Source organism: Lygodium microphyllum, chromosome 10 (genome assembly GCF_053477565.2).
Source record: "Lygodium microphyllum isolate KBCC chromosome 10, Lygodium_microphyllum_v1.1.10, whole genome shotgun sequence".
Classification (NCBI taxonomy): Eukaryota; Viridiplantae; Streptophyta; class Polypodiopsida; order Schizaeales; family Lygodiaceae; genus Lygodium; species Lygodium microphyllum.
The window spans coordinates 101,545,357-101,568,461 of NC_141144.1; the positions used below are offsets into that span (position 1 = coordinate 101,545,357).

The window sequence follows — 23,105 nt, forward strand, 5'->3', positions numbered from 1 at the left end:
ATTTAGAGACTCTAGAACATTGCTTTAAAATTAAATATCTTGCAAGTCAATTATATTCAGAACAAAGTTGCCGATATTATCAATACGAATATGTGCTCAAAGATGATTAATTTGATGTACTGTGATGAAGGCTAACTGATTACGGCTGGTTTAAGGATATTCATGTGCACCAGAACATGACAATTAAGGCTATACAGAGGTATACACTAGTCTCACCCAAAAGAAAAAAGAAGCTAATTAGCCCTCCTAAATCCTCTAAAGTTTGTGCTCCCAACATCAAATAGCATGCAAAACTTGATTGAAAAATGCCAATGCCAATACTTTTCATCGATTGAACCAATTGAATAATGATTAGAACTGGCACCCCTCAGGAGCCAGTGTCAAGTAGAAGAAGGTCCAATCTGTTGACACAACTTTGAAGCTGTTTAAACCTGTGTAACCAACGGCTGCATTACTGCCTTTTTTCTTTTTGAAGTGCATTGCCCTTGTATAACAAGATTTGCAAGACCAATATTCCATTGGTAATAACTCCAAGTCCACTTCCAGCCACCACTGCACAACTGTCAAGGATACACAAATTGTGATTAACAGACAAAATCTTCATGTTTCAGCATTTCAAGCTTAAAAAGGATACTAGACATTGGAGCTTTTTCTTGAATGCTGGTAAATAACCTTGCTGCAAAATGAACAATAAATATCATTCACCTTAATCTGTGACGTTACCAAATACATTTTCGCAGTCTGATATTACTGCATAATTTACATTAAAATAAAATAAAAGCTGAGTAATTTGAATCTGTTGCCTCAATAGGGCAGATGCTTCAAACCTATTGAGCCTCCAACATTCATGAAGTTTGTCAGGAAGCTTAATTGTCCTGTGCTTTTGTTCTGCAAAATGGCATCGAATTGAGTAGCTATACTTGATCAATACCACTGTTAGAATGATGGACAAAACTACTTCAATAATATTTGACAAATTCACTGCACCAAAGTTAAATGAATCTTTGTGATTACATGCACACTTGAATGCATAATAGTATAACTTCGTGAATAGGTTCAGAAACTAAAGCTGCAGCATGCCAGTCGAAAAATTAAGTATTAACAGCAATATGTTTCTTGCAACCCCCCAGTAAAGTATATTTGCTCACAAGTAAAATTTAGCCCCAATTGAACACACTGCTATAGCACTCAGAACAGCTCAGCAAAACATACATTGGGAAAATGATTGCTGAGCCACCACCTATCTTACTCACTGCAAACAACTTACAAAAACAGGATTTACAAGCCCACAATGGGCAACAACTGAGAACTATGAAAGCTGCCCATTTATCATTGCATCTTTAAACGTGTTGGGGTGGAAGGACCAGAACCTGACTGCATTGGCAAGAAGCTTAGGGGACCGATTAGTTGACGGTGCCTTCAATGTCACAGTTCTGACTGAAAGCAAAGGTAAAAGAAAGGCAAGCCTGTAAAGCTACACAAGTTGCCAGTTGAAGATGGTGTTGCATCATCTGCTCATCTTCCATGAGTCACGTTTGATTCTGTAAATCTACTTGCCTTGCTTAATTTTTCCTTCAAGTCCTTCAACGTTATAAAACAAGCACACACTTCACCAGTGGGGAAAAGGGCACCTCAGTTATCAAATGGCAGGGCCCTTTTGTCAAATGTTTTTACCATAGCGCAGGCAAGATAGCAGCAATTTGTCAACCCATGCCTATACATGGATTCAATCTGCACAGGAACCAACAATTGAAAACCTTCTTATTGTTAATATCCCCCCTGAACTAATGGTTAAAGAGGCACAGCTTAAGGCATGGCATAAATAAGCACGTGCTTACTTTATTGTAGACATTGGCTGGTGAAACACAGTAACACATTTCTTGGTACTCGTGAGCTCTAGTGGATCAGTCTCGTGTACTATTCTTCTATGCTTTTGGAACACTTGCTTGATAAACTGTACCAGTCCTCTTCGTTACATAATACAGAGTATATAGATTTTATTGTCTTACTTCAGCTCAATCTTGTTACAAGAGTTTCTTGCAACAACATGGCCAACAGTGGACTCAACAGGTAATGAGATTCCTCTTAAGCATTTATTGCACACTCTCAGCAAGCTGACTTTATCCACTATTTAGCATTTTGAGCTTCACATGACTGATCTTTGCCAAATAGCAGCACCAGAGTTCTGACCACCCAAGAGAACCTAAAAACACTATAAAGGGCTTTTTGGCATTCAAACAGCTTGGTAGTTACAGCCTTCTTTTTAAATTTATTCTTACCAGCCACTTTGTGGCCAGTCACAAGCCAAGCACCGTATGACTCTGGGGTTGAGTGATAAAAGACTGGGCACACAAGATTTCAGTTTACAAAAGCATAAATGCACACAATATTGAGTTTACGACAATAAATAATTTGTTCCGTTAATTCAGGATCCTGGTAATGTTCCATAGGCTGTTCTTCTAGAAGAATCAGTGTCATATCTGAGAGCGGCATAAGTAGGTGAGGATGGTGACACTTGTCTAGCATGCTGAAAGAGCACAACCATGGAGGATGAACCAATCTACCAGTAGCTCCATCTGGGGGGTATGACAGGATGTAAGATGTTGTACATGGGGCAAGGGGCAAGCAGGGCTCTCACATCTTCTTTGCCCTGTCTGCTCTGTATTCTCTCCTCCACAGCTCTATGATGCTGTGCCTGAATCTAATCCATTTGTGCCTTGGGGGCATGGTGACGGTGTGTCTTGTGCTCTCTGCCTATCACACACTCACTAAACTTTGTACTCTCTCCTCGATAGCACTATGATGTAATGAATGATACTTTGCCTGGATCAAAGCAATATGTGCATCATATGAACAAATGCGGTCGTGCTTCCAAGTAGTCTGGGTGTCTTAATGACCTTCATGTATAAGTCTACCTTGAGAGCCCCCAATGTGAAGTGGGATGCTATGGCACACTGATGCAGCAATGGTATCTCTTCCTAATCCCATAGTACTTCGGGCACCTACAAAAGCAATCTTCCTTTTCCATTTTGTGAGCATCTCTCTTAAGTTCTCTCGTTTCAGCATTCCTCTGTTCTTGTGCTCTCTCTTTCCTCTCTTGTGTTGTGCAGTCTATTTCAGCAGTCTTCTATGCTTCCTTCGCTACACCCACTTCTAACATGATATCAAGCGTCCATGTTTTATAATAGAGTGCTGTTTTCTGCCATTGCAGGTCTGTCAACTGCTGATGCTGATCAGCCTCCGTCTGCTGCTGCCTGGACAACCAATTTCTGCTCCAAATTGGCCTGTTCTAGCCGTTTGAACCCAGTGTTTTCTAACCTACAGCCTGCAGTTTCCAGTCAGTGTCTGCATTTTGTATTTTCTGCATTATTTTATTCAGTGACTGCTGCATTTTAATACTCCTATTAGTTGTGTTTTGCTGTCCAGCATCAGTGATTCCAGAGTTTCTCTCTTGCAAGCTGGGCAACTGTTTTTTCCAAGCTCTGTTGGTTGTTTTTGACCAGGTTCTCTTTGATGCAGCAATCATTTTGTGATCATCTGTCCTTAACAGTGCGTGAGAACTCATGCCAGTGCAGTCTGTGTTGTGTTCCAGATGTACTCTCTCTTTCATTCTCTTCTTTTCTCTGCTCCTCTTCTCCTCTCCAAGTGGCACCTCCCTACTGCTCTATTGATGATAAACTTCATGGCCCTAATTATCTCATTTAAAGTGCTGTCATGAAAGCATGGTTTGTGCAAAAGCGATTATGGTGCATAGTTTCAGGAGTTATTCAGCAGCCCCAACCTCCCACTCCTCTTCCAAATGATTGGGACCTTGTCAACCATGAAGAGGCTATGCTTACATGGGATTACGATGATGCCTGTACGTACTCCACTCTTCTCCAATGCATTTCTAAAGAGGTTCTACCAGTGGTCACCTCTTGTGGAATAGCTTCACTAGTGTGGGAGAAGCTCATGAAAGCATGGTTTGTGCAAAAGCAATTATGGTACATAGTTTCAGGAGCTATTCAGCGGCCCCAACCTCCCACTCCTCTTCCAAATGATTGGGACCTTGTCAACCATGAAGAGGCTATGCTTACATGGGATTACGATGATGCCTGTACGTACTCCACTCTTCTCCAATGCATTTCTAAAGAGGTTCTACTGGTGGTCACCTCTTGTAGAATAGCTTCACTAGTGTGGGAGAAGCTACAAATGTTGTATGAGGCTCCATCGACTATGCATGCAATGAACCTCTATGGACAACTCCAACAAATGAAGTTTGAGCCTAAGGATACAGTTTAGTCCTTCTTGCTTCGTGCTACACAAAAACAAGATCAATTTTGGCACATGCAATCCACACTTTCAGAGGCTCGTCTGATGGGGATTGTGGTCTATAAGCTCTCTCCATAGTTTGGAGTAGCCAATACTTTTGGGCCCAAACATCATCAATGCCAATCAATTCTCAATGTTGCTTGAGTGTGAAGCATCATTGAGATTACAAGGGAAGCTCCATCTCAATATGGTGGCCATGATGAGGCATTTGTGGCTCCAAAAAGGGGTGACAAGAAGAAGTCATTGAAGGCCCAGTGCTATCACTATGATAAGAAGGGGCATTCCTACAAGGACTATAAGGAGTAAGTGGCTTCAAGGAAGAAGAAGGAGAAGAAGAAGAAGCAGGATATGGACTCTTCCAATGGATCATCCATCCTCTTCTAGCTCCAACTTGAATCCTCTAGCCAAGGCATGGAAGAGGTCATCTGCTACTTTCTAGTACACATGATGAGGTCATTCCTCACAACTCTCCAATGCCACAAAGAGAGTGGTGAAGTGGGGTAGATGAGCCTCATCTATACAAGTATATAGGTGCACAGGATCCAGAAAGGGGTATTCCTTGACACATCGTTTGAACTTTGGCAAGTTTTGAAATCCTAGAGTTAGAATTGACATCCAAATTCATGATGGGCTGTTTTATGACAAAGAGTCGGATTGGCTCCTAGTCCGAGCTCATGTGATGGGATACTTTAGTGGTCTAGCTGAAGGCAAGGAATCCATGGTCATGTATGTTTAGAGGCATTGCTGACAAGATAGTTACACGTGCTACTGCGAGGCATTATTGACAAACATAGAGAGCTGCTATGATTATTCTCTATTTCAAGAGCTAGTACAATCCACATCGACATCATGTTTTCTACAAGGCACCTTGGTGGTGGGCTAGCCACTCACTGCTTGGGTATCCATGGTCCTACTCTAATGGTCTTTGTTGAATGGACTATGGTAAGTCATTATCATCGTATCATTTATTGTATCAAATCACCCATAATCTAAGAGTGGGTATTGGTAGATTGGTCAGCTCATGGGTGAGTCTAAATGCAATTTAGTGGGATGGGCACATGAGCATATATTATGCATTTTTTTGGAGCCTATTTTTGTGATTTTATGCCATTATTATATGGCCAACCAGCATTTATGATTGTTTTAACATTGACCAACTTAATCCAGATTTAGGCATATTTTTGCCGATTAATTGTTGGGCTCCCTCCACATTCATTGATCACTTTTGCAAACTTCCAAAGCAGGTTCTATTAGAGAGAGGGACCTGGTGCTAGTGCCACACAGCTGGTGACTCATTGTTGTATGCAACTGTCTCATGTTTGGTATATGGATTCCATTTTCAGAGCATGTCTCTCAATTCTCTCTTTGTAGTGTTCCTCTGTTCTTGTGTTTTCTCCTCTCATGTTATGCAATCTATTTCAGCAATCTTCTACGCTTTCTTTGTTGCACTAACTTTTAACAAAAGCCTCCACTAGGATAGAGGGGGGATGAAAGATCTACTTTGATGATCTCATGTGGTACTAAGGATTTACTATGAATCATCCTAAAAACCTAAAGATCATATGAATCCATAGTACATGGGAGTTTTGGAAATGGGGGAATGGAAACGCAAAAAAACAAAGTTTCAACCAATTTTAAAAATGGGGTAGGAGTTTCCGATTTTGGTATTAAATCCTAGCATAGGTACTTCAACATATCAATGCATATAACACCATTTACTCAAATTTACACAAAACTCCAAGCCTTCATGTTCTAGAAATTTGCTTTAATGAGGAGAAATAGGCATACAAACACACGCAATAAAAGTATAATTTGATGGCTAGAATGGAAAGCTAAGAACTAAAACACATTTCATGTCAAGCAAAAGCCGAAACACGGGTGGTTAAAGTTCAAGACCCCTACCCCCGAACAAAAACTTTTTTTTTGCACAGAAAATAAAAAGAAAAATGGATCCAGAAACACGTTTCAAAGTTTCCAAAATGTTTCCATCTAAAACAACATTTCCATTTCAAAGTTCTAAAACACCATTTCGAGATACTATGGATGGATCTAAGTTTTTTAGGCATGTCTTCATCAACATGCTAAGGCATGTACTCAAGCTAAGACTTTAAGTCAACACTATATCACAAATAGTTATATTGGCATATCAAAGATATAATGCAATAAGATGAACTTCCAAAGCAATGAAGATTGCCACATTATTTTGGCTTCATGAGTTTATTATCTAGAGTTTCCAGGGGGTAGTAACAAACCTTGCAATGTCCTAGTCTTTAATTGTTAGCAATCATGTTTGTCATGCCTTGTTATTTCCTTCCTGTGAGCCACAATCTGAGTTGGATGAGGACTTAAGAAACTTTGACCTGTCTATCACTTGTTTTGACAGAGGACGTAGTTCATTCTAGAGAGCTCAATTCATTGCCTTTCAATGCATTTTCTCCTCCAATCGAGATTTTGTGAGCTTTTCCTGGGCAATTTCTGCATTTGTCAATTTCCCTCACTTGCCAACCATTGTCCACTATTTTCGAGATTTTTTTGAGCGTTTCTGGCATTTTTACCACCATTAAATGCTGGTTGGTCATATTTTGGCATGCAAGGACTAATCAATCTCCTTCCGCTTTCCTATTTGTATCAACATTATTTCTTATTCAATGCAGATTTCATTTTTCTTTTCTTGCCATTTCTTTCTGTTGCACTCTCTCACATGTTATCATTGCCTAAGAGAGATGCGGAGCTGATTTCTCATGGAGGAGACCACCCCAGATTGCCAAGTGGCTTTGCCACATCAGCGTTTTGCTGAAAACATAGCTTTCTTCTTGAAGGTGGCGGCTTATGCAAGTAGCTGTATTTCTTCCCTAGGCGGACCCTCTACATCAACTTTCTTGTGAGGCAAAAGCAAGGGCAAACAGCAAGATGTCACTTGCTATCAATGTAGTGAAGAATTCCCATATCCATCATCTCAAACTTCTCATGAAGTGCCGCCTTCGTCTGCTCGACCATCTAAGTATGGTCACCTGTCACAACCAAGATGTCCACATAAAGGACAAACAACACACAACCTCCACCTGAGGTGTGTACATACAACTAGGGGTCAGCTTTGGAACGCCGATACCCTAATTACTCCTAGAGGAACAAGTCAATCTTCTCATTCCAAGCACCGTAGCTTGCTTAAGGCCATAAAGAGCCTTCCGCAACCTATATAGCTTACCATCAGAAGAACCAAAGCTGGGAGGTTGCTCAACATAGATCTCCTCCTTCAACTCCCCATTCAAGAAGGCAAACTTTACATCCAATCGATAGAACGGCCATCTCCTATGGCTAGCCAAGGCAAAAACTACGTGCATAGTGGCCATCCAAGCTATAGGGGCAAAAGTATCATGAAAATCAATGCTTGGGCATTGTGCAAAACCTTTAGCAACAAGGTAGGCCTTATGCTTGTCCAATGTGCCATCACTACGGTACTTGGTCTTGAAGACCCATTTGACTCCAATGATCTTATTATGAGAAGGCTTCGGCACGAGATACCAAGTGCCATTCCTCTCAATCGACTCCAACTCCCACTCCATTGCTTTCCACCAATGATCATACTGTAAAGCCTCCTTCACGGAAGTGGGCTCTCGATGCTGGATGACACGAGTCATCAAACAGTAATTAGTGTAAACAAGCTTAGTGTGATGTGCTTGGTTCCTCTAAGAACGTCGCGGGCCATCCTACGGTACCACTCACAAGGACTCCCTCAATCCCTACATCACCAAGAGTGTCACGAGCCCAACGAAGAGGAGGCCGGATCTCACCTCATTGCTCTCCATCTGCTAAAGTTTCTAGAAGGTCCATCGACAGCAGGGGAGCAATCGGTGAATCCATGGCTGAGAACTAAGCTCCTCATCCGAAGGAGAGTCCTCAAGAGGAACAAGCTCTAGAGAAACAATTGCTAGCGCCCAACTATCATCGGGATCTCTAAGAACAGGGTGTTCCTCACCTCCCTCTGAGGCAGGAACTTCCACAAACAGAAGATTACGATTCGTGTAGACATGCCGCTTAACAGGATCATACAATTGATAGCCTTGAGATTGCGAGCTATAACCCACAAACACCTGTCTTTTGGAAGCCGCTTCAAATTTGTCACGCTATGTTTTCGAGATGTGAACACAGGCATCACACCCAAAAACCCTGAAATAAGAAATATCTGGCTTAGACCCAAAGTACGCCTCATATGGAGTCATACCAACAACAGCGAAAGTAGGGGCACGATTAAGGATGTGAACTGCGATAGCCACAGTCTCTGCCCATAGACATTGAGGTGTTTGACAATGTTCCATCATGGTACAAGCCATTTGGATCACATTGTGATTCTTCCGCTCCAAGATGTCATTCTCCTCAGGGGTATTTGTATTGGCAAACTCCTAGTGAATGCCATGATCTGCACAAAAACGAGTAAACTCATTAGAAACGAATTCTTCGCCCTTATCCAATCATAAGGTCTTCAGCTTTGGTTCTCCTCAAAGGGCAATCAATCCTTAAAGCTGGAGAAAGCCTCCAACTTCAACTTCAAGAAATAAGCCCATGTCATCTTGCTATAATCATCCACAATTAGCATAAAATACAAGCTCCATCAAAGGGACTCCGTCCTCATCAGTCCACAAAGATCGGTAGAAACAAGCTCCAAGGGTGCGGAAGACCACCTCGAAGCCTTGTTGGAAACAACATCACAAGTCTACTTCCCACAGATGCATGACACACAAGGCTGCTAGCTCACCACAATATCTGGCAAACCTCAAACAAGCTGTCCCTTTGACGCCTTCCGAAGGTAATCAAAATTAAGGTGCCCAAACCGAGCATGCCAAAGCTTGGATTGAGTTTGAGAGATAAGAAGAAAAGTCAAGGCAAAAGAAGACCACAACTTGTAGAGTCCATTCTTCTCATAACCTAAAGAAAAAACCTGTCTCAATCCAAATCAAGAATCTGAAAAGAATCCTCATCAAATTCGACCAAAAGGCCGAGGGCACAAATCTTATGCACCGAAAGTAGATGGTATCCCAAGGCCGGCGCATAAAGAACCTTGGATGAATGGGCACCACCTCATCCATCTAGAATAAGATGCATGTTTTCCCATCCCTGTATAAGAATAGACGAATTATCACCAATGAGAATTTGACCGTGCAAAGACCACAAATGAGCAACACCTGCTGAAGGAGTCGTACCAAGAGGCACCACTGTCAACAATCCACTTCCAAGTGAATGGGACCGTCAATATAGTATTAGGAGCCGTCAAGGTCGAATCCTCAACCATCTTCGAGTGGAGGAAAGCAATTGATGCGGAAAAAGCCACCACTCTAGAATCCTTTGAAGATTTCTTCTTCTTCTCCTTCTCCTTCTTCTCCTTGTCAGGACAATCCTTCTTCCAGTGACCTATTTTGCCACAAATGTGACAAGTAGACTCCTTTTCTTTGTCCTTCTTAGATTTATCCTCCTCCTTCTTCTTTTGGTCCTTGCCCTTCTTCTGAGAGGACTAACCAACCAAGGCCTCAGATTTCGAAGCATTCGTACCTTTCAATTACTCCTCTTGGTCCAAGACCATAAGACCCAACTCTTCCCACCGAAGAGTCTCAGACCGCCATGAAGCAATCGAGGCGGAATAGAAACCACTGAAACGAGGCGGTAACTGTGAAAGAAGAGTTATCGCCATGTCTTCAGAAGTGATCACCTTCCTTGTGCTTTAAGCCTGTATCTGAAACTGCCTCAACTTGTCAATATGCTCCCGTATAGAAGATGACTTGTTGATACTCATGGTCCGCATCTACACTTCCAAAGAAACTCGCTTCATGACGGTCATCCAATTGTACATGTAATCAAGCTCCAACCATATCTCCTAAGCCATAGTCAAATGCTCAATATGAGAAATAACAGTACATGAAAGAAATAAAAACGAGCAAATGTGAGCATCAAGTTTATCCAAATGCGTTTGACTGAGCCTTTGCCAACTCCACCTTATCACTCGAAGAAAGTCTAGACTCGTCTCGCAAAGAAGGACGATGAATAGCCTTCGTAACAAGCTCCGCCAAATCATAGGACTCCAAAATACCAAGCATCATGACCTGCCATATGTAGTAATTCTCGCCATCAAGCTTTTGATCTGATGGAAGAGCCGGTAAGACGGTCCATGATCGCCTGAAACTCTATCTCGGCCTCAGAAGACATCTTCGCCTACAATGCCTACACAAAATACAAAGAGCAACCCCCTCTGACTATGAAAATACAGCTTGCTAGGGCTTTGGGTCACTCGTCCCGCTCCTTCACCTAGCAGAGGCAATGAAAGGTAAAAATCTACACTTGAAGGCCAAAATGCAACCTTCTTCCTTCTCTAACAGCAAAAACTAGCAACAACTTCAACAAATCTTCTCCTTTCTCGCACACTCACACTCACCTCAGCCTTGTTCTAATGCGCAGCCCTCCTGCTCGCACTTGAATGCTGAAAACGCAGCCTTGTGTCGCGCTAAAATCTCCTCTTCAGATGGGTCCACCCTAGGTAATCCTTCAATGCTCTGATACCATGTCAAAACGAAGCAATGTGGAAGCAAATGGCCAAGACAGTGAACAGAGGGGAGAGAGAGAGAGAGAGAGAGAGAGAGTGTGTGTGTGTGAAACGCAAAAAATCTACAACGAGGAATGCCGTATAAGGATGCAGAAATATACACGTGTAGAGAAAATATTTGTGTATGTCTCCACCTCCAAGATCTCGGTCTCTATCAACCCCGAGAGCAGTCTCCGCGGTCTACAACCTGAAATTTGTGAAAGCCACCCAAGCAAGACTGCTGAAATGAGAGCCTACAAATAGGCCAAGAAAAACACAAAAAATAATGCAAGTGTTGCAATTGGCGATTGTGCCATGTCAGCTGCCACGTGGCACTCCTGCACCTGTCGCCTACTGTATCTACTAAACCAGCTACTCCTGCTGCTCCTGCCTGTCCAAGGAATGTCCAGCTCTAACAAGATCCACCTCCAACAAAGCTTTTATTGTAGGTTCGAGAGGAGGAAAAAAGAAGAAGGGAAAGTCGAAGGCTACAAGACCTGAGAGTTTTTCAGCCTTTGACTCCGGTTCGGAGAAGCCTAAATGCCCATACTGTGGGAAGGGGACACATCCAGAGGAGAAATGTTGAAAGAAGTATCCTCACCTTCGTCCAAGAGTGAAGGATGGAGCTAAAACATCCGAGCCTTCTACCTCTACTCCAATCGTTACCCATGAGTCAGTGTTCCTTCATATTGTTCAATTGGAGGAGCCTTCTTTAGTGGTTGCCTCGTCTTCTAAGAGGCCTTGGTTGGTTGGTAATGGAGCTTATCATGTTGCAAACATTTCCTTTCCTTACAGGAGTGTCCAAGTGAGTGCGCCTCTCATTGTGCATGTTTTCTTGTGCAACAATTTCACTTAGTTTTCCAATCAAGTATAACCACACTAGGAAGTAACCATTCCAACCACCGGTTCGTTGTAACCACCCTACAAGCCAAGCATGTACGTCAATGGACCACACTATACTATCCCCATCATCTCCCATGGTTTTGTGTCTACATGCACCATATGAACCATCTTAACACATCCACATTAACCCTATAAAGGCTTTCTTATCGTGTCACTAACTACAGTACACTTCAAAGAACAAAGTATATCAGCACGCATGACATGGAAGACATGACAAGGATGCATCACAACTAGAAGTTAACCAGCAACAAACATGTACAGCTTGTGTGTGAAAACACAAAATGCTTCTATAACATTGTATCAGGTACCTCAAACCCAACATTGGATGGCCAAAACAGTGCATAACATAAATTTGCAATGAATGCATCTATTTGCAGGAAACAGAGGCAGCAATTCATAGAAAAGGAACTACACAAGGACACTTGCTGCTGAGACTGAATGCTTTTCCTCACCCGAAAGTTCTTATAGATTTGTGGCACTCTTGAAAAGAAAAAGATCGCATGTTGAGATGCCTGCAGAGAGCCACACAGCCAGTGCAAATTTATATGCACATCAGTTATTTTGAGGGACTTTAAACTTATGATCCAGACACAAGCAAGACATCTAACTAGCTGTAGAAGAAAAGAAACAGGATTGGCTCACATAAAGTGCTTCAAACAGGACAGGATCAATGTTGCCGGCGAGAACAGTTGGAGCTAAAGTACAATATCTGTTTTAAAGTTCAAGATAAGTCAACCTCAAAAATCTTATAATACAAAGAACAGCATAAGATTTTGTAACCAAAATTGGTGAACATGAAAGCAGAAGAAGTGTGTTGAGTGAAGAAGGGATACAAGCCAGCCTTCATCCAACTGCTGACTCCTAACGATGGGCTATGGCCATAAATAAGTGCCACAAGGATGATGGCTGCATGCCACATTCAAAACCATGCACGATGACGATTTGAGAATTAGCAGAAAATCAAAGTCGTTTGCAAATGATAAATTCAACGTACATCCCAACCATGTGTAGTCACAATTCGACAATTGGCAAATAACCAAAGTCATTTACCAATGATAGATTCAACAGACATCTAAAAGCACCTGTGACCACAATTTGATAACTGGCAGAAAATGAAACGCATCTATCAATGATACAGTCAAAAGAAATGTTGTAATCAAGGGGATACCTTGTATAAGCAGGAAAGGAAGCTCTCCATAAGTCGAAAATGGGAGCTTTTTGTGAACGCAGTATGCCAGAGCAATGGTGTAGCCGACTGCCTCAAGTTCGAAAGATGCGGGGCTGAGGCCCTTCACGCTGCGATTCTTGAGGATGAGATAGATCTGCAACAGCAACACGAGACATTAAGGGGGAGACACCAAGCCTTTAATCAAAGGAAGTAAAAAGGGGGTTTTTTTTTTATAAGAAAAGAAAAGAGAAGAAGGAAGGGGGAAAAGACAAGCACATGGACTGGAGAAGGAGAGGGAATGGGAGACCTTGCCTGGGGGACTTTGACGACCGTTGAAGCAGCGACTATGGTGTACCCGATGGCCTTCGAAACGAAAGGCAAGAGGCAATCGTGCAGGGGAGGCAGCTCAAGACGTTGGAGGGAGAGGAGGATGCAGGTGAAGTTCATGCCTAGCACCTCCATCTCCATTTGCCGCAGGAGGGACGAAAATGCCTCAGGGCTGCGATCAGAGAAGAATCAATGGAGCCGTCGCCCTTACGTCTAAAAGGAAGCTATAATCTCTCTCTCTCTCTCTCTCTCTCTCCGCGCAGTGCAGCTAAAGACGTGCATTGCCGTACATCCTAAAAACCAGAGATTTTGAAGTATTCTGCTGGCTCCGCCGTCCAAAAGACAAATTGGGAAAATTTTGATTTTTGTTGGAAAGTGCAACTAGGTTGGCATGTCCAGCTCTCGAGGATTTTTGAAGATCTATATGAAGCTCTTTTATGTTTGTTATATAGCAATTTTACCAAGGGTGTTTTGACATGCGTCATGTTTCGAAGCAAAGCACGTTTGTAGATAAGTATTTGCGTTGTTTAAATACATCAAAGATGTCAAAAGGAGAATATGTATGCATATGTAGTTTGAGTCACCGATCGTGATTTTGAATGTTCGCATTTCTTTTGGTTGTAGGTACCATGGCCAAGTGGGAATAAGAACGGAAATACTGTATTTTCTAAGGTAATATCTAGGCAAGGTGAGGTTCTTGCAAGCAATCTATGTGTCCTGAATGTCGTTGTTCTTTTGACGAGACGGTTATTATTCTGTAATATAATGCATGTGAATTCGTGGCTGATTGGCTCTTTGGTATACCTGTCAATCGACTTGGCTCGACTATATTTTCGAGCAAACTGTAGCATCTTTCATTCTCATGATCTGCTCAGAGCATTGGGTCAAATGGAAAGCTTTCACGATGGAGCTCTATAGTCTTTTTGATAGATTACATGTTGAGGATGCAAAACCCTATCCTTGGATGTGGATATTCTCCTATAGCCATATACTTTTGGATCAGTGGATTATGTAGCATGTTAAAAGCAAACACATCCGCAGTATTGAATGTAGTCAAGTCAATTATAGTAGATGGTTGTGAAAGCAATCTATCATTCCAAGAGACTAGAGGGTTATCGAGAATAAATCGATGGTCCAAGGTTCCATTCTCAATCGCTCTTGTCATTTTGCAAACCGAGATGGATGTATCAATGATGCTCAATAGTTGAAGCTATGACAGTTTGCGTTGAGTATTCGTTTTGTATAGTCTAATAAGAGTGACACCACATATTTGTTTATCTATTTCTTCACAGGACATGGTCGACATTTAGTTATCATCATGTTAACTCTGTGTTGTTGGTATGCAAGAATGAGAATAGTGCATAAGAAAGCCATTGTAATTTATATTTATTATGTAGATGGACATTGTGACTATACCATAGGATGCGCACATTGTTAGTCTTCCAATTATACTTTCACATTTTGTCACCCAAGATGATTTAGAATAGTTCTATGTCATACCAAGTTGCAACAAACGATTTTAGTGATGTTTTTCTAGAAGCTGTAGTTTTCCTTTTTCTAAAAGTCCTGAAGGATGCCTCGTGACTTTGTTTCTTCGTAATGTTTTTATCACAAAACTGCAGTACACTTGTTCATGAAAAAACATGCTATACTTTATAGTTTCTTTTTTGTAAGATAGTTTATTTTTTTCAACATGCAAGGATGATGATTTTTTTCTTCTTAATAGTAATTCTAATAAAATAAATAAATGAGATCAATAAACAATAACAATATTGCAAAACCTTTTAAAAAACTAAATGAAATGAGAAAACGTGTTATATAGCATGCTGAAGAGTTGACACAAATCTCTTTGTAATTAAATAATTATGGGAGAATGTGCCATTCCCCTATCTATTCAAAATGTCTAGTTTAATGAAATTTTACATTTTCGTTTTTTTCAGTACGTTCGAAAGTTCGTTAAGCTTTCGTTTTCGCCATACGTTCAAAATATCGTTTTCTTTCATTTTCATTTCACTACTATTTACTAATCTTAAAAAGAACGAATGACGAAGATTTGAATCTAACCTTAATATACCAAAAAGATGAATGACAAATTTATTTAAACTAATCCTAAAAAGAACAAATGACGAAGATTTGAATCTAATCTTTTAGCTTGCAAATGCGATGTGACCGAGGAATTGACGTACGTGTCTCCAACACTTGTGTATGATCTCCCTCTCTCCTCGAATAAGAGATGAATTTCGTAATGAAAAAAATGGCCCATACTGCTTAACCCTCCCCTTTTTATATAGGCTTAAGGCTTCATAATGTTCAAAGCTTTTCTTTAAGCTTTTTAAAGCTTTTGTAGTTTACAAACTTGAAAAGCCTAAAAGCTTACAAACATTTAAGCTTTTCTTGATAAGCCTTTATTCAATTTTGGGTGTACACTTATGTTTTCCATCTTTAACCCAAAAACAAAAAACAAAAAATATAATTACAACATATCACATAGCTACACATGTAATAATGCAATTTTTTTTCATTATAATGAGATGCTGATTAGAGGGCTTATTATTTATATTTTCCTCTTTCTTTTTGAATTATTAGGAGTTCTTATTCCTATTTTCTCAAATATTTTCAAACATTAAACTCAAATTTCTAGATTTTTCTTTTTCGATTTTACTCTCACTTTGGTGCTTTTGACATTTGCTTTTGGTTTTTGCATTTAAAATCAAAGAGCTATTCCCATGAGGTTTTTTTGCCAAAAACAGTTTTGCAATTAGTTTAGAGTTGGAAGCTTTTCCACACAAAAAAGTGATCACCCTTTTTTTAATATTTCAAAAAAATTCAAAACCCCTCCTCCCCTCCCCACAAAGCATTTCCTTTGAAAGGGCTAAGGCACCATTTATTTATGCTCTCCATGAGGAGCATTTGAATGATAAAGTCTTTGCTAGTGGGTTTGGCAAATGCAATGTGCTCTTGTCCCTCTAAGTTGAATGCAACATTAACATAGACTAATCTTCTCCTCTCAAATGGATGCTAAATACAATGCACTAAGCATATTTACAAGTGATGCAACTGATGTTTCTCATGAACATCAGGTCTATCTCTGCTTTCAATGTGCAAAGATAAAGTGCAAGCACTCATGACTTGCACAAATCATCTCTTAGAGAGTATAAAAGGGTGCAAACATTGAATGTTGAATCCAGATTCAATTTAGGCGGAGCATATACCTGTGACGGCCTACAATCTCTGTAATGGGCTTGAAACAATGCACACATTGCTTCCAATAATGCCTTCCGTCATAGACAATTTGCACCCACTTCATCTAGGACAAACAATTGGACATGCTTAGTATCGATGGTTGGTTTCATTGTACATATCCTCAAAGTAAATTAGTGTTCTACATGCAAAGAGTGAGTCATGAGTATGCACCTCTCTTGGATGCAAAGTCTGCGGTTTAGGGCTAAGTACTCTAACTAGAGCAGCTCCATCTTTGCCTACATTGCACTCATTTGCCCACATTGTCATTGCAATCATGTGCAATTTGGTTGTCTTGCAAATGCAATTTCATGGGAATCATTGTTGACAATTAAGCACTTGTGTGCATCCATTCAAACGGTTGAAAAGCTCAAATCTCGATAGGAACCTAGCATTCTTCGAAAACACATTGTGGAGTTGGAAAAAGGGAATGGGTTGCAATACTTGTAATCAATTGCACAGTCTTCAATAACTAGCATGATTGAATTGTTACTGCAATATTTGACATCTTTTGTATGCTTCAATCAATGGAATCGTAATGACATGAAAATGCATTAATGATATGGAAATACATACCTATTGTTTATCTTTTTATGCTCGTGTGCTCATGTCAACTTTAGAATATGTTGTGTAACCTTATCTCAGTTGCACTACACTGATGTTCCTACAAATCAAACACTATTTTTTCAAAACAAAAATAAAAATTGACATGCTTTTAGATAGATAAGTCAATCCTGTGAAAGGGTTCTTGCAAAACATGCTAATATAAAAAAAAGCTACAATTGTTGTTGCTTGGGGAGGTAGAATGTCAAGTTGCAACTAAAATCCTTGTTTTAGACAATTCCTGTGTCATCGTTCAATTCTACACTAATCTATCTCTCATGTTAGGTTCTTTCTACGGTATTGATATTAGGTTTGTGCAAATCAAACACATTGTCACGAAATCAAGAATACAATGACATGTCGTTAGGTAAGCAAATCAAAGATCAATTTAAAAAACCCTTGTGAATATCAAAGGAACATTTGAAGCTGCAATTATTGTGCTTGGGTGAGAAACTCGGTCCAACTACAAGTGACATCATCATGTTAGAAAAATCATGTGTGGTCTTACATTGATGTAGCATTTGTCTGTTGAAACAAGTTCTATTTTTTGTGCTACTATCCTGTTTCTTTGAATCCAACACTATTTATTAGAAACATAAAGATACATTTGGCATGCTATTAGAGTGCATAGTGACATGTTGTGCATTGTATAATATTTGGATTGAGGGAGATGAGTCCATACAACATGTTTATTGAAACTTTGTGCAACCTGGGTTTTCTCAATTGTGTATAGGAATATCTTTCAATGTAGAAATCCAAAGGAATTGCTTGGCTCACTATGTTTTGTTTTGACCATCCTAGCTTTTTTTGAGTCTTCACCTTTTCTTTTATCTTGAATACAATGTTCAAATGATATTCAATTTTCATTTTTTTTAATCAAATAGTTGTAACTAAAACAACATTATGCTATGTGGATTGTGCAAGGCTTATATGATGACAGTTTATTTCCCCCTGCAAAAAGCTTATGTTGGGAGCACATTTTTAAAACAAAAGTCGATAGCAAATAGAGTAAGGTGCTAAATAAATAAAACTATGCATTGCAATTCCAAAGTCTAATTGAATGTGAATGTATTAAAAAATATGATTTCTAAAAACACATTGCTAACATCAATCAAATCTATTTGTGAACTTAGTCAATGAGTCAAGGGTGCAGCTACCTCATATAGAAAGCAAATGCATGTCGCCGCATTATATCATTAGCCTCTCTCTTTTTGTTATCACGATAATAATTATGGAAAAATAATATGATGATTAAAATTATTTTCATGGATTTTTCAATATTGTTTAATTGTTGCATAACCATAGCTTGTTGTCATGTATATGCATGTGTATGATGTTGGTTGCTCATGCTTGGTAATTAAATGGAAGGAACTAATGTGATTGTGTTTGGCATAATAGATGATTAAAAGAAGAGATTATTTCGATGAAGAGCACTTATTATGGTGGGCAAGGAATATTTAGTAGGTGCTCGAGTATAGTGCGGAATTATTTGATGGATACACGTGCTTTAATGTGATGATTGTTTGCACACAAGTGTTTGTGGCTATTTGCAAGCTAATTTATAAAAGCTTGGAAATTCTTATTTTATGGATGTATATTTAGATTAGATTAGAATTGATATTTTAGATCTTATCTTTAGTGAAAAAACAAGACACTTTGGAAAGATGAGCCATACAAGGAAGAGAAATGTAGGGCCTATTTTTGGGATGTCTTGTGTATTTCAAGAATTAAGGTAATAAAATTAAATAAACTTCTCTCTCGATTCAAAGCTATGGTGATTTCTTCCAACATTGGTATGAGAGCTCAATGAGATTGGTTTTGCATTACTTTCAAGGTCTTCTCCCCATCCACCATCAACCATCACTCAAACAACTATGAAATCAAGATACTGTATGCTAGTTTATGGCCTAAAGCATGGGAGAATTCACTTTTGTTCTTTCCCATGTGTAAGTGCAATAGATCTAGTTGAAGCCTTTTTTTTCACAAGGCCTTTTCTTTCTCAAGGCCCGTTCTATTCAAATCTATTCATCAAAGTTCTTTACTACACTAAGGTGGTTCTTCCACAAGATCTGCAATCATTATTTTAATCACACTAAAATCACTATTATTATTTCTATCCTTAATCTACTAGCCATGGCCATCATCACGGCTTTGGATAATCCATGTCAAGCTTCGAAAAACATGCTACATCAAGCATTCAACGCCTGCATTTTGTGCTACTAAAAACTATAAATTTTCTTTTTATTAAGCTTAGTCAAGCTTATTATAAGCTTTTAGGGGTTTTTCCTTTTTGCCAATGGCCACTTTACATGATTGGAGTAAGGGCCCCGTTGGGGGGGGCAGGTGGAGGCACATCAGATCACATCCCCTCTTTCCACTAAGTCTTAAAAATATTAAGCCTTCAACACAATTGCCTTCCTAAGCATTGTTCTTGTGCAAGGGTACATGAGTATTGTTTTCATCACACAATAAGGCTTCTTCAATCATTGTTCCTGGCAACAAAGGGTGGACAATAAATCAATTGGTATGGCTTTGTTTGCACATAAGGATTCTATCTTGTGGTTTAGTTTAAAGATTGTTCCCACACATATTTCTCCTTCTTCATCCCAAAATTCATCCGTGAAGGGTTCTTTGTTAAGATATTTCATAGCCATTTGTTATTGACCTCTTGCCTCTTTACAAATACTTTGCATAAGGATATTTCAAAGAATCGTATTATTTGTAGAGCTTTTTCACGTGCCACCTTCCTTTGTGGATTTATACATCCACATAGTCTTACAACAAGCTTATTATTCATTGAGGATGACTGAGCCTTGAATGGCACTATGTACCAACAAGTTGAAGCACCCAAGGTAAAGTTTCAAAATGCAAATCTCAATATACAATGTAAGAAGTTTAAATTGACTTGTGACCATTGTGGTCATCTTGGCTGTCTTTGTGTAAATTGTTAGGTTAAACTACCCAACCGCCACACCAACAACAAAAGTACCAACAATAACATCACTACCCAACTACAGAACATAGAAGAAGTGCCAAATTATGCTCCTAATTAGACCACTGACTCTCTTCAATAAGAGGAAACAATTAAAGCTAAGGACGATACACATGTTTCTCCTCATGCTTTATTAAAGATGAAAGCTACTGTTCAAGATTCTGATGTGGTTATCTTGCATGATGACGATAGTTCGCACAATTTTATTTCAAAGAAACTAATTAGAAGACCGAATTTAAAAACGACCCCATCATTGTATAAGGTAAAATCTACTTTTTAAGAAATAAGATATAATGGAACTCGTGCAATTAAAGTTCTCAAAATAACCATGGATTTTTATAAAGAAAAACATAATTTTCTTGTGACGTCTTTAGAGTCTTCTAACATCATATTAGGTATGCCTTTTTGCCATCAGTACAACCCAAACATTGACCACCACATTCATTCAATAACCTTTTTCAAAGAGAGTATATCACTTTTCATGGCAACACTAACTTAAAGTTAGTTCCCTTGATTTCACACACTCATGCCAAGCGTGTCCTTAGGAAACAAAGCAAAGCATGTATGATTTATATTATTGAGGTTGAAAATCCCGAGATTGCACTTCTTACACCATCAAAAAAGTATTTTCTGGCTACCTATAGGGATTGTTTTGCCAGTGACTACTATCCACCTCAAGTGCCACTTTCTCAAGGAGAGTTAGACCATAAGATAGAACTTTTTCCTAGAGTTTCTCCTTTGCATAAGGCACCTTATAGGTATAGGCCACTTTTCCAAAAAGAAATTCAATGGTAAGTCACTGAACTTCAAGACAAAGAATGCATCTGTCCTAGCTCATCACCTTTTGGATCAACTGTACTTCACGTGGAAAAGAAAAATAAAACATACCACATGTGCATTGACTATAGGACACTTAACAAAGTCACTATTAAAAATTGATATTCGATACCCTATGTTAATGATTTGTTAGATAAATTAAAGGGAGCTTCAATATTTAGCAAAATTGATTTAAAATCTAGATACCACCAAATTAAAATGGATACTATTAATATTGTTAAAATTGATTTTTGCACACAATTTGGATATTGTGAATTTGTTGTAATGCCTTTTGATTCTATGATTTCTACTTATTCTTCTAATCTTGATTTTTGCAATGTATGGCATAACTTTAACCTTTTTATCTTCAATGATTATACATTTGTTAATGGATTCTTGTAGTTTCAAAAGAAATAGAGTGTATCTACACCATTTAGGATCTTGGCTATGATTGAAATAGAGTGTACCTGCTCTATATGAACCATTGAGGTATTCAATCTACCTTAATTGCTTGTAAAGAATTTTTCTATTGGCCTAACTTAAAAGACAATGTAGCTCAAGTTGTATTTGAATGTATTATCTATCAAAGAGTTAAATATCATCATGGTATAACATTTGGTTTACTCATGCCTTTACCCATTATTAATGGTCTGTGGATTTCCATGGATTTCATCACTGGTTTACCAACTACTTTCGCCCATAATGATATGATTTGGGCCATTGTTGATAGGTTTAGCAAACAAGCCTATTTTATTCCATGCAAAAGGACTTAAATTGCTCCTCAAGCTACCAAGCTTTTCATTAGCATTATCTTTCCACACCATGGTTTTTTCCAAAATCTTCTATCTAGTTGTGACCATTGCTTTTGTAATCATTTTTGGATTGCTTTATTCAAGAACTTAGATCCTAAAATGGACTTCACTTTTGCTTTCCATCCCGAAAGCAATGGCTAGACCGAGGCTACTAACAACACTATCCTACTCCTTTCATCTTACACAATTGACCAACCTAATAATTGAGATCAATATTTTCCCATCTTACAATTTGCTTATAATAATACACCTCACTTTGTTATTGGTCGAGCACCTTTCGAGATTGTCTATGGCAAGAAATTGCCCACTCCTATGACTACTATCGCTTTTGATAATCCTATTGTTGATGCTTTGGCTTCTAATCATAAGAAAATTTTAGACGATGCCACTAAACATATTAAACAATCTCAGTCCCAAACACTATTCAAGCTAATAAGAAACATCAAGCCATTAAATTTAATGATAAGAATACTAAGATTTGAGTTTCTGAAAAGATAATAGACCATGGCTTAACCACTATAAGAATTGATAATTAGTATCATCAATATTTAGTTAAATATAGATATCATTGAGTCAAGGAATCCCATTGGATTCATAAATTATCCTTATCCCCTCCTTATGATTCTTTAATCATTGTTTACCATTCACAATCATATTAACAGTCCAAAGGTCATAGATTCATTACAATGAGGTAGTGACTTATGAAAATCCATGGCTATCTTATTTTCTTTTAAGGATATGTACAGATTCACCACATTGAAGTAATACATCAATCTTTTTATTCTTCTTATTATTGTAGTGTAGATTTGCTACATTGAGAGAGCACTCTCACGTGGTTGGCCATCCTTGCATTTACTTGTGAAATATTTTATTCAATTGAGGAAAGTTGCTTTTTAACCTCCTGACATGCTATAAAAAATACACGAATAATTATGGAAAAATTAAATGTCAATTAAATTTTTTTAAATGGATTTTTAAATATTGTTTAGTTGTTGTGTGACCATAGCTTGTTGTGCGTTGTCTATCTATGACACTGGTTGCTCATACTTGGTAGTTAAATGATAGGGACTAATGTGATTTGTGTTTGGTGTAGTAAATTATTAAAAGAATATATTGTTTTGTCAAAGAACACTTATGGTGCGCAAGGAATATTTAGTGGGCGCTTAGGTAGTGCATAATTATTTCATGGATACACGTGCTTTAGTGTGATGATTGCATGCATACAAGTGCTTGTGACTGTTTGCGAGCTAATTTATAAAAGCTTGGATATTATTATTTTATGGATGTACATTTTGATTAGATTAGGGTTGATGGTTTAGATCTTATCTTTAGGGAAAAAAAACAAGACACTTGGAGAAAAAAATT

At 38.8% G+C, this 23,105-nt stretch overlaps 1 protein-coding gene across 2 annotated transcripts; it reads right to left on the reverse strand.

The window, feature by feature from the left end:
- Window positions 1-321: 321 nt before the first annotated feature.
- LOC148030358 (mannose-P-dolichol utilization defect 1 protein homolog 2-like) lies at window positions 322-13,662 on the reverse strand. 2 transcript variants are annotated; one of them, XM_087686676.1, is made up of 8 exons: window positions 13,263-13,651; window positions 12,951-13,104; window positions 12,616-12,688; window positions 12,425-12,491; window positions 12,235-12,294; window positions 828-888; window positions 635-676; window positions 322-552 (listed from the first exon to the last, which is right to left on the reverse strand). In XM_087686676.1, exons 1-8 carry the CDS (start codon window positions 13,416-13,418, stop codon window positions 452-454), a joined length of 714 nt encoding a protein of 237 aa, XP_087542802.1. In that variant the 5' UTR covers window positions 13,419-13,651; the 3' UTR covers window positions 322-451. The 2 variants fall into 2 exon arrangements, with proteins under 2 accessions (XP_087542802.1, XP_087542803.1); XM_087686677.1 differs by lacking the exons at window positions 322-552; window positions 635-676; window positions 828-888 and adding an exon at window positions 1,371-1,731 and having other exon boundaries at window positions 13,263-13,662.
- Between the last annotated feature and the right edge of the window lie 9,443 nt (window positions 13,663-23,105).